Raw genomic sequence first — 14562 nt, 5'->3', positions numbered from 1 at the left:
ATACATAAGTGCATACACACAACTTATGTGAACATAACCATACATACTTGGCAAGAAAGATCAACAATAAGAAATAAAATAGCAATACATTTGATTTATTTTTTAAATTACTTATTATTTGTTTTTGGCTGCCCTGTCTTTGTTGCTTTGCGCGGGCTTTCTCTAGCTGCAGAGAGTGGGGACCACTCTTGGTATGGTACATGGGCTTCTCACTGCAGTGGCTTCTCTTGTTGCAAAGCACAGGTTCTAGATGTGCTGGCTTCAGTAGTTGTGGCGCACAGGCTTAGTGGCTCCCTGGCGTCTCTTCCCCAACTAGAGCTCGAACCTGTGTCCCCCACATTGGCAGGTGGATTCCTATCCACTGCACCACCAGGGAAGTCCTTTATTTTTTTAATATTTATTTACTTATTTGACACCGGTTCTTAGTTGCAGCATGTGGAATCTTAGTTCCCTAACCAGGGGCTGAACCCCAGTACCCTGCATTAGGAGCTCAAAATCTTAACCATTGGACCACCAGGGAAGTCGCCAGCAACACATTTTAAATAAAATATTTTGAATAAAATATGGTCCATAAATAAAGCTCACAGGGGGTATCTGTTCTGAAGCTGTAGGAAAAAGTCATCTCTGTAGAGTCCTTTGGGAGAGAGAATCGAAGACCCAAATCAGGTGTGGTGAACCTTCCTCAGAAGAACTTTCCTGGGCGGTGTGGGCTGCGTGTGATTTTTTTGCTATACATATTGTGTTAATCCCCACTTAACATGTGTACTTTAATCATGAGAGAACAATGTTTGTTGTTAAAAAGGCAAACTGTACAAGAGGTGTGGAGTGGAAGTTTCTTCTTCAGTCCAATGCAGCCAGAGGTAGCAGGTGCTGGTAGGAGGTAGGCTGGGTGGGCGGGCGCTGGCCTCGCCGGCAAGAAACAGAGCCCATGGTACAGAAGACAGCGGGGGGTGCAGGATGAGGCCACAGGGCAACGGAGGAATGCCACAGAGGGTACCCAGCCCGACTTGGAAGTATGAGGAGGCCAGGGGAGGTGAGAAGGCTCCCAGGTGAAAGGATGGGCAGGATAGGGTTTGTGAGAGGAGTCTACTGTGACTGCTGTGACGGGGGCTGTGCTGGTAGACTGGTATGGGAGAGGTAAGCAAGGACAGGTCTTGGGGATTCGTAAGTACCCAGGAAAGGAGTACAGCTTCTCCCTGCTGAAGCCGCCTGGAGAGCTGAACAAAAGCTGAGTGGATGCCTCGGTCAGATTTACCCTGTGGCAGCATGGATAGTGGCTTGGGGGACCACCGGGAGACCCGTGGAGTAATCCAGGCAAGATCTGAACTGAGGGAGAGCCAAAGGCACAGAAGGAGCCCGAGGGACAGGGAGATCCCCGGCAGAAAAGAGGCCATGCAGAGAGGAACCTGGTTTGCCAGAGAAGGAAGAGGCTGCTTTCAGTCCTGGGCGTGTAGATTCTGAGGTGCCTGCAGCCCCTAAGCCGCCATGTCTGCTCGCTATCTAGAATGGGTGGGCGTGCCCACGGGGAAAGAGACCCCCTGGCTTTACAGCGTCGTTTGAAGGAGCAGCTAGTCTGGGGTGATCTGGGGTGGCCAGAGGCTTCCGAGTAGGTGGGTCTGGTGCTGAGGAGAGAGAGCAGGGCTGGAGACCCAGTTTGAGAGAATCCGCAGAGGGCTGGGAATGCCAGTCACGAGAGAAGAGGCAGGCAGAGAGGGAGCAGCAGTACTGAAGAGGCAGCAGTGGGGGAGCCCCATTTGTGAGGCAGGCCAGGTGCACCCTGGAGCAGAAAGGCTGCAGGAGACTGCCTGGAGCTCTGCACCTCCATGCGCTGGTGTGCGCAGGAGGGGCCCAGAGCCGCTCCCAAGTCCTCCACCTGGCTTTCAGGGATGTGAAAAGTCACTGATGGGTGAGCCTGGAGCTCTGCCTTCTCCAGAAACCAGTCTGTGGCTTTGTCCACAGAAACGTCTCGCCCATCAGCCACATCTTGTGAGATGCCATGTCACATGGCTTCCTGGGGCCGTAGTGGCTCCCTGCTCCCTAGGGCTCTTCTCTCTCTCTCTCTGGGTCTCCCTGTCTCCCCACTTCCTTCCATCCCCTCTGCCTCTCTAGTCGCTCCCCCCCACCCTCAGTATCTCAAAAATGCTCCCAGAAAAAAGAAAAAAAAAATTAAAAAAAAAAAATGCTCCCAGAGACACCTGAAGCTTAACAGAAGAACCTTCAGAAATTCCGGCAGGTACCTATTATGACCTCCTAGACCAAGCCTGAGGCATACACAGTTTCCATTTTCATTCAGGCATTGAGATTTCAGACAATCAAGCGAGCAAAGTTTCAGTTAGGGAGATAAATGACAGGCTAGACTTGAAGGTCACTGTGTTTTCTTCCTTGAAGTTTTTCCTTGAGGGTCCTGTTATGCCTCACCCACCCCCAGCCGCTTTCTCCTAGGTAGGTCTGCCGCAGCCTCACAGAGGCCAGCTGTCCCACAGAGCCACCCACACATGCTTGTGGCGCAGGGGCAGACCCTGCCAGGAAGGCACCTGGATGTAGGGCCTCTGGCCTCGCTGCCCTAGAGGTGTGTCTCTTTCAAATGACCTTGCAGAGCAAGCTGGCTTGGTCACTTCCTAGCAAACCTTCTTCATCCCATCCCCTGCACTCCTTGCTGATTGACAGCCTGAGCTTCCGCCTTGGGGGCTCCTGGCTCTGTCACGCGTGGGAGGATTCCCATGGAAACCCCACAAGAAGGAGAGGCGCAGGGAAGCCTCATTGATTCATGCTCCCGGAGGACGGGCGTGAGACGGTTCCACCTGGAGCTGGACAGATGGCTCTTTGTGAGCTCCTGGTAAGAAAGGGCCTGCCCCAGTCAAGTGTCGCATGAGCTCCGCACATGTCTACATAGAAAAAAGCTAATGGACGCCAGTGAATAAAAGCTTGGGGCTTCTTTAGCTCATTCACTTTTAGCAGGTTCACTCTCAATGAACATCTTTTAATAGAATAGCCTCTTTGCTTAATGTTTATACCAAGAAAATCTTAGGAACATCCCCGTCGAACCAGGTCCAAGTAGGTACCATTGGCACCATTAGGCAGAGGTGAAAATTGAGGGCTGAAGATGTGAGTAATTGACTCGCCCAAGCTCACGGTGCTCTGCTCTCTCAGTCATGCCTCAGCGGAGGCTCTTTCCGAGGCAGCAGGTTGCTTTTATTTCTTTGTTCATGCTTTCGCGCCTACCAACTTCCCTCTGAGCCAGAGCCCTGCAGAGCCCTGAGGACTCTGGTGGGGGACCCAGCCCCTGCTCTTGAGTTGCCTCCCGTCTAGAGGGAGGGGGGGCAGCTGAGGAAACATCAGTGATAAGTCTGTGATGGAGACAGGTGCAGGGGCTCTCGGGGCACAGGATGACGAGCTCCCCAGAGGCACTGATACCCACGTTGAATGAATTACCCAGGTGAGTATATATGAGAGGGGTGTGCAAGGGAGAGTGAACGGGTGAAGGCAGCAGGGGTTCAGGACCCAAGTGTGTGGGCCCCTGTGGTGCCTGTGGGGGATCTCACACCGCTTAGTGGGGCTGCTGTGAGGCGCTTCATGGAGGGAGATGGGCCAGGAAAATACTGTGAGGTTTTTGTGGGGAGAAGGGTTAGGAGGGGCTTCCCTGGTGTCTCAGTGGTAAAGAATCTGTCAATGCAGGAGAGGGCAAGTTTGATTCCTGGATCAGGAGGATCCCCTTGAGAAGGAAACCAACCCACTCCAGTATTCTTGCCTGGGAAACCCCATGGACAGAGGAGCCTGGGGTTTCTTAGACTTTCATACAGTCTATGAAAGAGTCGGACATGACTTAGCCGGATTAGACAACAACAATGACAAGGGTTAGGAGTTTGTACTTTCTCCTGAAAGCCCTGGAGAGCCTGTGGGGGACTTTAAGCACGGAATATGATTAGATCAGCTTTGCATTTCACAAGGGCTGTCATATATGTTTGAAAACAATAGTCAGTCTGTTATAGGGATTTAAGTGGTATCAAACTACACTGCTTTTTATAGACCTTGTCGTTATTGAGACTTGTCACTGAGTCTGACCCCTCTGAGCTCTCCTGGACAGGAAGTGATTGGGTCTTACACTTTCCTGAAGCCTCAGATCTCCAGACAGGCATGGTTACTGCTGGTTAAATGAAGGAATGAAATCCACCCCCAACCCCTTCCCTAGCAAGTCCAAAGCCAGAGGCCACATTGAGGGGAGGGCGTTTCACCCAGTCATCATCAATCCTGCAGCAGTCCTGTCTCCCGGCAGACCCCATGCCTGACTAACTCCAGCAGACAAGACTCCAAGAATGGGATTTGGGGTCCTGGGCCTCTGAAGACTTGAGTATCACATTTTGCAAACAGCCAAGGCTCCTTACAAAGTGCGACATCAACGCTTTGTTGTCTCCTCATTTCCCTCTCGGGCTGCAACACCCGCCAGGGTCCTGGGAAGGGCAACTGACAATTTGAGTTTTTGTTTTCTTGCTCAGCCATCACTGAGGCCCCGGGGAGGATCCTTCCGGATAATGTCATTAAGCATCCCCATTCAAGCATGGTCTAAGAAATTAAGTTTGGTTTGAGGAAATGTGATGGAGGCACTGTTCAGTATGCCCTCCGCTTGCTGGGTTGAGAGCTGATGTTACTCCTACCAGGAAGTTAGACCCTGTTGTATCTCATCTATGCCTAGTCCGGTGCCACGTGTTGTGGTGAAGATGAGAGGAGAAATGTGACAAGCCCTCACTCCCTCTGGCTGGAGAGAGGGGGCAGGGCCTGAGCCTGACTAGGCCACTACTACATGCCCCTGGCTCTCAGCAGTAAAGAACCTGGCACATGGCAGCCATCCACCAAGTCTTTGTCTAATGAATAGATGAGGGCTGGAAGCAGGAAGGGAGCACAGCAGTATCTGACAAGGGGCAGACTGGATATGACCCAGGATCAGAGACTCGGAGATGGTGACTGTGTTAGTGGAGAGCGAGGCCCCATGTTCCCATCTCCTGACTCCAGCCCTGGTCCTTTTCCTGCTGAATCCTCTAGAGAGAACAGAAAGCGAGACTTTGCTGAAGGCCAGAATCTCCTCTTCACACGATACATATACTCTGCCCTATCTTCAAAGCACCGTGCTTGTATATGTTCTTGGGGAGTGGAGGAGGTTGTGAAGAAGCCCAGGGGAAGCTTCCTGTCCCCAGAGCAATGTCCCTTGAGGTAGGAAAAAAACCAGGATAGTGGACCAGAAAGTCCTGGCTGACTTAGGAGGGACAGAGAGGTGGGACAGGCACCTAGAGGCCCAGAGGATCAGGGCAGGCTTCCTGGAGGAGGTGAGGCTCTCAGGCAGGATTGGGGGGGCGAGGAAGGAAGGTCTGGGGCCCAAACTGTGCATGGACAAAGACATGAAGATTGATGTGTCATCCTGGTTTAGAGGTTGGGACTTTGCATTAGTAACTTTCTGTCTCCCAGCTCAGGCCTTGGCCCTGTCTTTAGCTGGTCATGCTGATCCTGACCTCTGCCTCTGACAGCTTCCATGGGAATAAGCCCAAGTAACTCAGCCCCTCTTTTATTCATTTGTTAGTTCAATCACAATTGTAGGAGACTGCAGGAGCTGGAACTTCTCAGGGGTGAGAACTGCAGAGGCAATGTCCCACTTGGGTGCTGGACGGGTATGGGCAGAGTGGATCTGGCTGGGAGCTGGGCACCCAAGAAAAAGTCAAAACCTCCTATTGTGAGCATTTACACTGATCTCTGTCCTTTGTTGCTATAAACCACTTTGCCCTTTGCTTCTGTAGCTAAATCCTAGTTCATGCCCTTTTTCCTTTTTTTTTTTTTTTTAAGTTTTTATTTTTGTCTGTGCAGGGTCTTCAAGGGGAAATACCAGCTTTTTCAAGTTGCAGCGCTCGAATTTAGTCGTGTCTGACTCTTTTGAGACCTCATGGACTGTAGTCCACCAGGGTCCTCTGTCTATGTGACTCTCCAGGCAAGAATACTGGTGTGGATTATTATTTCCTTTTCCAGGGGCTTTTCCCAACCCAGGGATCAAACCCACATCTCCTGCATTGCAGGTGGATTCTTTACCGCTGAGCCACCAGGGAAGCCCTTGGGATGCATTCAGGTGGTTAAATGTCTAGGCCAGAGGACACGCACTGTAACATTCACCAGGTGCCTCCCAGGTGCCTGTGCCATTCCAGACAGCTGTCTCCCCTGATCCTTGCAAAGATAGGCAAGGGTAGCACATAGAGTGCTTTTCAGATGCGTCTCAGAGAGGTTAAGCCCTTACGCAGGGCCCAGTGGACAGGAAGGGATTGAACCCTGCCTTTTGTTATATTGTGCTGTCACTAGCTTTCCCTAGTGAATGACCATTAGTGGACATGAGCACTCTGCTTTGATCCTGTCTTCTGGGGAGCAGCAAAGGGGTAGCTGTGTGTCCACCTCACTATTGCCAGTGAGAGCAACTTTTGAGGTCCCCACCTGCAACTAATGGGGCAGAGGCTTCAAGGCCAGAAAGGAAAGCAGTCAGACCTCCATGACCTGAAAGTAGCTGCTTTCAAACCCAGTAAAAGTGTCTTTTCAGTATTCCAAAGTTGGCATAGTGTGCATAAGGATAAAGCCATTCTCCTTAGAAATGTCCTGTGTGGGCCACAGAGCTGCTTATAGCCCTGTACCACCAGAGGCTCTGTTCTTTCAATTTATTGTGTTTTAGTTGCTGAATTGTGTCCAACTCTGCAACCCTGTGGACTATAGCCCACCAGGGACCTCACCCATGGGATTTCCCAGGCAAGAAGACTGGAGTGGGCTGCCATTTCCTTCTGCAAGGGATCTTTCCAGCCCAGGGATTGAACCCATGTCTCCTGCATTGACTGGCAGATTCTTTAACACTGAGCCACCAGGGAAACCCTGTTTTTTTATTAGATCTTTTTCTTTTTCGATTTTATTATGATTAATTTATATACTTTCACTCTTCTTCATACACTAATAAGAGTACACCAGCCATGATTTCCTCTGAGCTCTACTTTAATAGGATCCCTCAGATTCTAATATATGGTATGTTTTCTATATTTTATTTTCTAGATACTCTTCAATTTCTATATAGGTCTCCTTTTGATCCAAGTTGTTTACAATAAAGTTTTTAAAAATGTCCAAAGATAGAATTTTGTCAGCCATAATTTCGTGATCAATTTCTAGCTTTTTTTCTGTATTATTAGATTCTATATTATTTCTGCTTTTTGGGTGAGGTTTTATTTGTGGCCTAATATATGGGAACTCTTTTAGAAATACATATACATTAATTGGCTTCCCTGGTGGCTCAAAGATAAAGAATCCACCTGCAATGCAAGAGACTGCGCGCAATGAAGGAAACATGGGATCAGTTCATGGGTTGGGAAGATCCCCTGGAGGAGGGCATGGCAACCCACTCCAATATTCTTGCCTGGAGAATCCCATGAACAGAGGAGCCTGGTGGGCTCCATGGGGTCAGAAGGGTCGCACACGACTTAACAACTAAACTTCTTCCACTAACTACTACTATACATAAATTAAGTCTGTCTTATTAAGTATGCAATTTTGGTTTTTCTGTGTTTTTACTAAATTTGGTCGTTTGATCTGTCATGAGCTAAAAGAGGTGAATTAAAATGATCTGCCTCTACTGGGTATCTGATCTTCCTTGTATTTTCGGTAGCATTGAATTTTAGGGTTGTTAATGTAGTTAGTCTTCAATTGTGGATTATATTCTTCATTGTTATAAAGTGTTCTTTGTCTCATTTAAAATCATTTGCCCTTAATTACTTTAGTTGGAGAAGGAAATGGCAACCCACTCCAGTGTCCTTGCCTGGAGAATCACAGGGACAGAGGAGCCTGGTGGGCTGCCGTCTATGGGGTCACACAGAGTTGGACACGACTGAAGCAACTCAGCAGCAGCAGCAGCCTAATAAGTTTACAGAACCTGCTTAGTTTGAGGTTGCACTTATTTGGTATATATTTGCTTTTCCTGTTATTTTCAACATTGTTGAATTACTTTGCTTTGGGTGTATCTCTTAAACACGGCATATGGTTGAAGGTTTTGTCTTGTTCCCCAACCTTAAAATCGTTTCTTTTTAGGAGTTTCCTATGGCTATTCATTGATATATATGTATAGGATTTTGGTCTTAGTTTTATGTCTTTGTGTTTTTGCTTCTATTGCTTTTTAAAGCAAAATCTTTCCGTGTATGGTCTGTTTTATTTTGTGCTGTGTTTTTTATGACAATTGGGAAGGTTTGTGTTTATTTTGAGTTCTTCTGGAGGTTGCCTTTGAACTGTGTAAAATGTATTTAATCTTTTTTTTTCTGAAGGCTGTACTAGTTGTCTCCCTTATGAAATAAGTGATTGTAAAATTAGTTTACAAATTTGGTCACAGTTTTCGTCTGTTTTGTGACAGCTTTTTTTTCTGGTGAGCTTTCTTGGTTTGCCATCTTTTTTCCTTTTCTTTTCCTCATTTCTTTCTTTTCCAGTATCTTTGACTATGTCATGTGCTGCTTCTCTTTGGAAGAGGTGGACCTTCCTGATCAGCATTTTGCAGGTAGTGTGTGTAAAGGAAATGCCATGAGGTATTTTGGGAGAGCAGGATTGCTTCCTGGTTCATGGTAACTTTGTTCATAGGCCTGTGGCAACGATTTGTTCTAGCTTCTACCCAGTCAGCAGGGATCTGTAGCCCTGGGCTTCCCACAGTCCAGGCCCTTCTACTATTCTGCCTCACCGGCAGACTGCTTCCTGTGAAGATGGCGGACGGTAGTTTTCTCTGTTGGTCCCATCCTCCTCTTTCTCTATAGTGTCAGAGGCAGATCCCATCACTGGACCACAGACCCTGTACCCATTGGTCTTGATTAGGAATCTTTGTTTTTCTTCTTCAGGGAGTGCCAGCTACTGGCTGACTCTGCCATCTTTATCAGCGATCTGCAGCCACAGTTGTCTTCTGTAGGTGTTTACTCACACCTCGTTTGATCTTCACTGCTTTTGGCAGCTCTTGACCAGTTTTTTGGCAGCCTTTCCTTATAAGTTGTGGTTTGGATTACAAATGTGTTCTAGTTTTGTTGAAGATAGAATCTGCATTCCCGTTTCTCTTTCTCCTTTATTTTGGGTGATTTTGGATATGAAAAGGAGTAACTATTTTGCTATCTTAGAAATGTCTAGTGTTGCATATTTTTACGTATGCTGGTATCCCCTTAGATTAAACATTAGCCAGAGCTCTCTGGATAAGGTTGGCATGAGCTGAAGTTGGGGTCTGACAATAGAAAGGAAAGAAAATAGGAGCTGAGAATAAAATTGGAAGGTTCAAAAAAGCAATGCACACTATTGCAGCCAGTGCCGTATGGCACTTTGGCTGGGACTGTACCACTATTTGGGTGCGAGGGCATGGCCAGGCAGAGCAGGGCATGGAAAATGCCTCCTGGTCTGTCTCAGGGGAAAGTGTTCTGAACCTAGCAATTCTCAGACCAGGGAGGGGAAGACACATGCCTTTGCTCTAGATGGGCTGCAGGGCTCAGCTCTCCATCTCTCCCCACACCCAGGGTCCATCCAAACACCCCCAAAAACCCTGGACTCTGGCTGGTCTCTTAGTGATGGTGGCCAAGTTCTCCTCCCTGAAAACCAGAGTCCTGTCTCAGAGGAGGCTGTCCAGGGTCAATGCTGTTAATGGGGTTTATACGCTCAAAGACAGAGCTTGCCCATCCAAGGGGAAGGGGTACATGCAAGATGTCCAGAAGATAGAGCCAGAAAGGAAAATCTGCCGGCAGAGTCTCAGGTTTGGATTCTGATAATGTCTCTTAGCTTCCCATACTACTTGGAGGGAATATTTTATCCCCATTTTATAGACTGGCGTCTTAGAGAGGCTAAGAGAACCTTCCTGTGGACACACAACTACGAGATGGAGAGAGGGATTTACATATAGTTTTCTCTGGCTCCAGAGCCTGAACACCAACTCTCTCATCACCCTGCTTCCAATTCACCTTACCATGAGACCTCACCCTATCCTCAGATGCTTGCCTTATGTCCTTGTCCTTGTCCCTGGGTGATCTTGGTGGATCTTTGCTCAGTGTCTAGCTTCTCAAGCCTGATTGCACTTTAGATGCTATTTAAGCTCCCCAGGGCAGCGAAGGATAGGAACCAATGGACCACTCCCTAAACATCTCCAAGGTCCCTGTCTTGAGCACCCTGTTCCCCCTACCTAGGGCATAGGGCTTGTTTCTTGGGACCAAGTGCGCTGGGGTTCTCTATGATCGTCAGCAAATCACAACTTCTCTGGGCTCAGTTCTTATTTCTAAAATAAAATAGCCTGTGATTTCTCCAAGAGCAGAACACAAACTCTGAAGCCAGATGGCCTCAGTGTGGATCTTGGCTCAGCCCCTCTTAACTGTGGGACGTTGGTTAATTACTTATCTCCTCTATGACCTATGCATTTCTCATCTATAAAATGGGAATAATAATGAATGTCTTATTGGGAGGGTTTAAGGATTAAATGAACTAATAAATGTGAATCATTTAGAGCAGTGTCTGGCACATGGTGAGTTCTAGATAAGTGTCATATATCATTCTATTCATTAGTTATTATTATGAATGCATGCCCAGGGCCCAGCCAAGGCATGGGCATAGATGGCTGTTGAGGCTGCTGTTACAACCCGTGTCCTTTGCTTCCTTCCAGGAGCTTGGTTCTCTGCCCCAGCCCCGTGGAGGCTGTGGGCGTGTCCAGTCCAGACACCTGGTTTCCAGCCCCGTGGCCCATCCCTGGCTGCGGGGAGTGGAAGCTCCCAGGAGGTAGCGGTGGCCTGCAGCGGCCCCGTCCCGGCAGCGAGCCATGGGCCAGAAGCTCTCGGGGAGCCTCAAGTCGGTGGAGGTGCGGGAGCCGGCCCTGCGGCCGGCCAAGCGCGAGCTGCGGGGAGAGGAGCCGGGGCGGCCGGCGCGACTGGATCAGCTGCTGGACATGCCGGCGGCGGGGCTGGCGGTGCAGCTGAGGCACGCGTGGAACCCCGAGGACCGCTCGCTCAACGTCTTCGTCAAGGATGACGACCGGCTCACCTTCCACCGGCACCCGGTGGCGCAGAGCACGGATGGCATCCGCGGGAAGGTGGGCCACGCGCGTGGCCTGCACGCCTGGCAGATCCACTGGCCTGCGCGGCAGCGGGGCACGCACGCGGTGGTGGGCGTGGCCACGGCGCGGGCCCCCCTGCACTCAGTGGGCTATACCGCGCTGGTGGGCAGCGACGCCGAGTCCTGGGGCTGGGACCTGGGCCGCAGCCGCCTCTACCACGACGGCAAGAACCGGCCCGGCGTGGCCTACCCCGCGTTCCTGGGGCCTGAGGAGGCCTTTGCGCTGCCCGACTCACTGCTCGTGGTGCTGGACATGGACGAGGGCACACTCAGCTTCGTCGTGGACGGCCAGTACCTGGGCGTGGCCTTCCGTGGCCTCAAGGGCAAGAAGCTCTACCCGGTGGTGAGTGCCGTGTGGGGCCACTGCGAAGTCACCATGCGCTACATCAATGGCCTTGACCGTAAGTGCAGCCTGCTGTGGGGTTGGGGGGCTGGCAGGGATGGGTCCAGAGGCTGCCTGTCCCTAGTGGAGCTGGAGAGGGAGGAGAGATGGGGGGAGGGGAAGCAGGTGAGGCCCCATCCGCGGTCAGCACTTGGGATCATCCTGTGGCATGGACTGGTGGTGAGGATGTGGACCCCGACGCCAGGCTCCTGGGTTTGGATCTTGACTTTTTTCTGCTCACTTGGTGATCTTGGGGTGTGCCTCAGTTTCTCTCTCTGCAGAAGTGACTCAATGATAGTAATCTAGGTCAGGGTTGTTATGAGAAATCAAATAAGATAATAATAATGTGAAGTGACCTTGATGCTGGGAAAGACTGAAGGCAGGAGAAGGGGGCAATAGAGCATGAGATGGTTGGATGGCATCACTGATGACATCAATGAACATGAGTTTGAGCAAGCTCCCTGAGAGGATGAAGGACAGGGAATCCTAGCACACTGTAGCCCATGGGATCGCAAAGAGTTGGACATGACTGAGCGGCGGAACAGCAAGAACAAACATGCAGTGCTTAGGGCAGTGCTGAGAAGTGTCGGTGATAGTCACAAACCTTTCAGTCTCTATAAAGTGAAAGTGAAGTTGTTCAGTCATGCTCTACTCTTTGAGACCCCATGGACTGTAGCCTACCAGACTGCTCTGTCCGTGGGATTTTCCAGGCAAGAGTCCTGGAGTGGGTTGCCACTTCCTTCTCCAGGGGATCTTTCCAACCTAGGGATTGAACCCGAGTCTCCTGCATTGCAGACAGATGCTTTACCGTCTGAGCCACCAGAGAAGCCAGTCTCTGTAAGGATTGTGCCAAATGATGTCTCCTGTGTACCTAGCTTCAAGTTCACAGCAGGAGAAGAGAGACAAGTAGAAGACAGAGTCTCTGCACTTGAATCTCTTGCACTCAAGTTACTGATAAATAATAAGTAATGATAGTAACTGTCATTTATTGAATACCTGCTGTATGTAGGGCCTGAACACTCAAATCTAGGTCTTCCTGCCGAACTATCTCTTAGGCGTCTCTCGATTATTGCCTCATGGGAATGAGAGCCAAAAGTTGTGGAATCTTCTGACTTCTTTCCAGAGGACCCAGCAATCTAGATTTTGTGCGAACTATTCCCATTTTTCAAGTTGGCAGCTGCTAAAGACATCATGTGGACAAACAGAACTCCCTTGCAGGTTGCAGATAAGCCCACAGGCTGTTGGGTTTGACTCCTGACACCTCTAAGGCTTTCTCTCATTTAATATACACAGTCATCCTGTGAAGCCAGCTTAAAACCCTGGTAACAAAAGCAGTTGTCGATTTTAGGAGGGAGTCACCCAGGGCGGCAGGGTGGCCCCTGGACAGAGGTGCACGTGACTGTCTGCCCCCCGTGGAATCCCGGCTGAGTGGAGCCTGGAGTCAGGCACTCGTGGGCTTGCACATACCTTGTCCACTTGACTTATGAAGCCATACCCCTGATGAAGCTCCTGAGGTGGGCATGTAAAGCCAGAATTCCAGCTTATTAACTTTAAACCAGAGATATAACTGCCCCCTTTCAGAGAAGAGGAAACTGAAGAGCAGAGCTTCCCAAGAACAAGAACCCAGGCCTACCCAGTTCTCTCAGCTCTGAAGCCCACTCTTTTCCCGTGCTCCCACCTTAGCTGAGGGACTGAGAGTAACACTCCAGAAAAGAGGTCAAGGACAAGATTATACTCAACTAAAATTGACGTTGACTTGGGCTAGGGTGGGCTGACCGTTTTCAAGGGTGACTGTCCACCAGGAAGTGGCTGCTGTGCTCTGCTCTGTGGTTTAATTGGTGACACTTTTGCTCACATTTCATTTCCGTGGTTGTTGGACTCAGATTGACATTGAATGGCAAAGTGTTGTTCTGTTTTTTCTCTAATTGACTGGTTAGATAAAGAAAGGATGAACATTTGTCCTGAGATGGGCTAGCTTAGTCACCACAGTGCCTAGTGGAGAATGCTGGGTGACGTGGTAACCAGGCAAACCCCAGTGCTGAGAAAACCAACAGCAACAGCAAATTTTATTTTTGTTAACAAATACTCTTGTAAAATGGAACTGGGAAATCTACTTGCCAGAGTTGCTCACTGGACTAGAAGGGTGGCCTTGACATACCAAGGCTCTGGGTTCTGACATGCCTCATTTCCCACTGCATCCTCAATGCTCAGTGGTTTTGTGTCTTTGGTGAGCCACTCTAATGCCTCAGGGCTCATTTTACTCATCTGTAAAAGGGAACAGTAGCAGGTCCCTTTCATAGCTGCTGTGAAATCTCATGCAGTGGCACCAATAATATGATATCTGGGATGCAAGGATAGCATTGATACCAAGCAGAACTACCTGAGCCAACAGTTGGGCCCCCAAGGTGGGCCTTCCCTTGGTTATTGATTCCACTTGGGTATTACCTGCTGCTTCATTTTTAGCTACAAGTAAGGCGCAACTTCACTTTCACTTTTCACTTTCCTGCATTGGAGAAGGAAATGGCAACCCACTCCAGTGTTCTTGTCTGGAAAATCCCAGGGATGGGGGAGCCTGGTGGGCTGCCGTCTATGGGGTTGCACAGAGTCAGACATGACTGAAGTGACTTGGCAGCTTGGCAGCAAGGTGCTAACAGTGTTGCAGGTAGTGGCTCCCCCACGCCGGATAGGATCAAGAGCAGTCAGGCCTTGATGTTCTGCTGAGGGCAGAGTCTGGATGGGAAAGGACACTCATATTCCGAGCACCTGGGGCTTGTGGATCCTTCAGGTGCCTGGAGACGCTTGGTGAGGCTGAAACTTGGGATGTTCCATCCTTCCCTTTGGCAGTGATTTTTTTCAGGTTGGCAGAGGCTAGAATGCCCATCCAGGAGGCAAGGGGAGGCCGGGATGTCATGTCATATGAGCCATGGGCATTTCCCATTGGGTAACAGGACTGACTTGAGTACTGTGGTATTGGCCCCTTCTCAGATAGGAGTGATGTTTTCTATCTTGGGCAGGGTATGATTGCCAAAGGGGGGAGCTCAGCTTTTCTGGGCTTTGAAAGACCCATGGTC

General features: G+C 49.6%; 1 protein-coding gene across 1 annotated transcript in view; it reads left to right on the top strand.

The window, feature by feature from the left end:
- SPSB4 (splA/ryanodine receptor domain and SOCS box containing 4) overlaps nucleotides 1-14562 on the top strand; it is an 88184-nt gene that overhangs the window by 3502 nt on the left and 70120 nt on the right. The window contains exon 2 of the mRNA XM_070466675.1: nucleotides 10664-11510. Coding sequence (XP_070322776.1) covers nucleotides 10817-11510 — 694 coding nt within the window. The 5' untranslated portion in view covers nucleotides 10664-10816. The remainder of the gene's footprint in view (nucleotides 1-10663; nucleotides 11511-14562) is intronic.

Source organism: Odocoileus virginianus, chromosome 4, assembly GCF_023699985.2.
Source record: "Odocoileus virginianus isolate 20LAN1187 ecotype Illinois chromosome 4, Ovbor_1.2, whole genome shotgun sequence".
In the NCBI taxonomy this organism is placed as follows: Eukaryota; Metazoa; Chordata; class Mammalia; order Artiodactyla; family Cervidae; genus Odocoileus; species Odocoileus virginianus.
The sequence above is the reverse complement of the archived record's forward strand: the minus strand, read 5'-3'. Positions and strand labels throughout refer to the sequence as shown.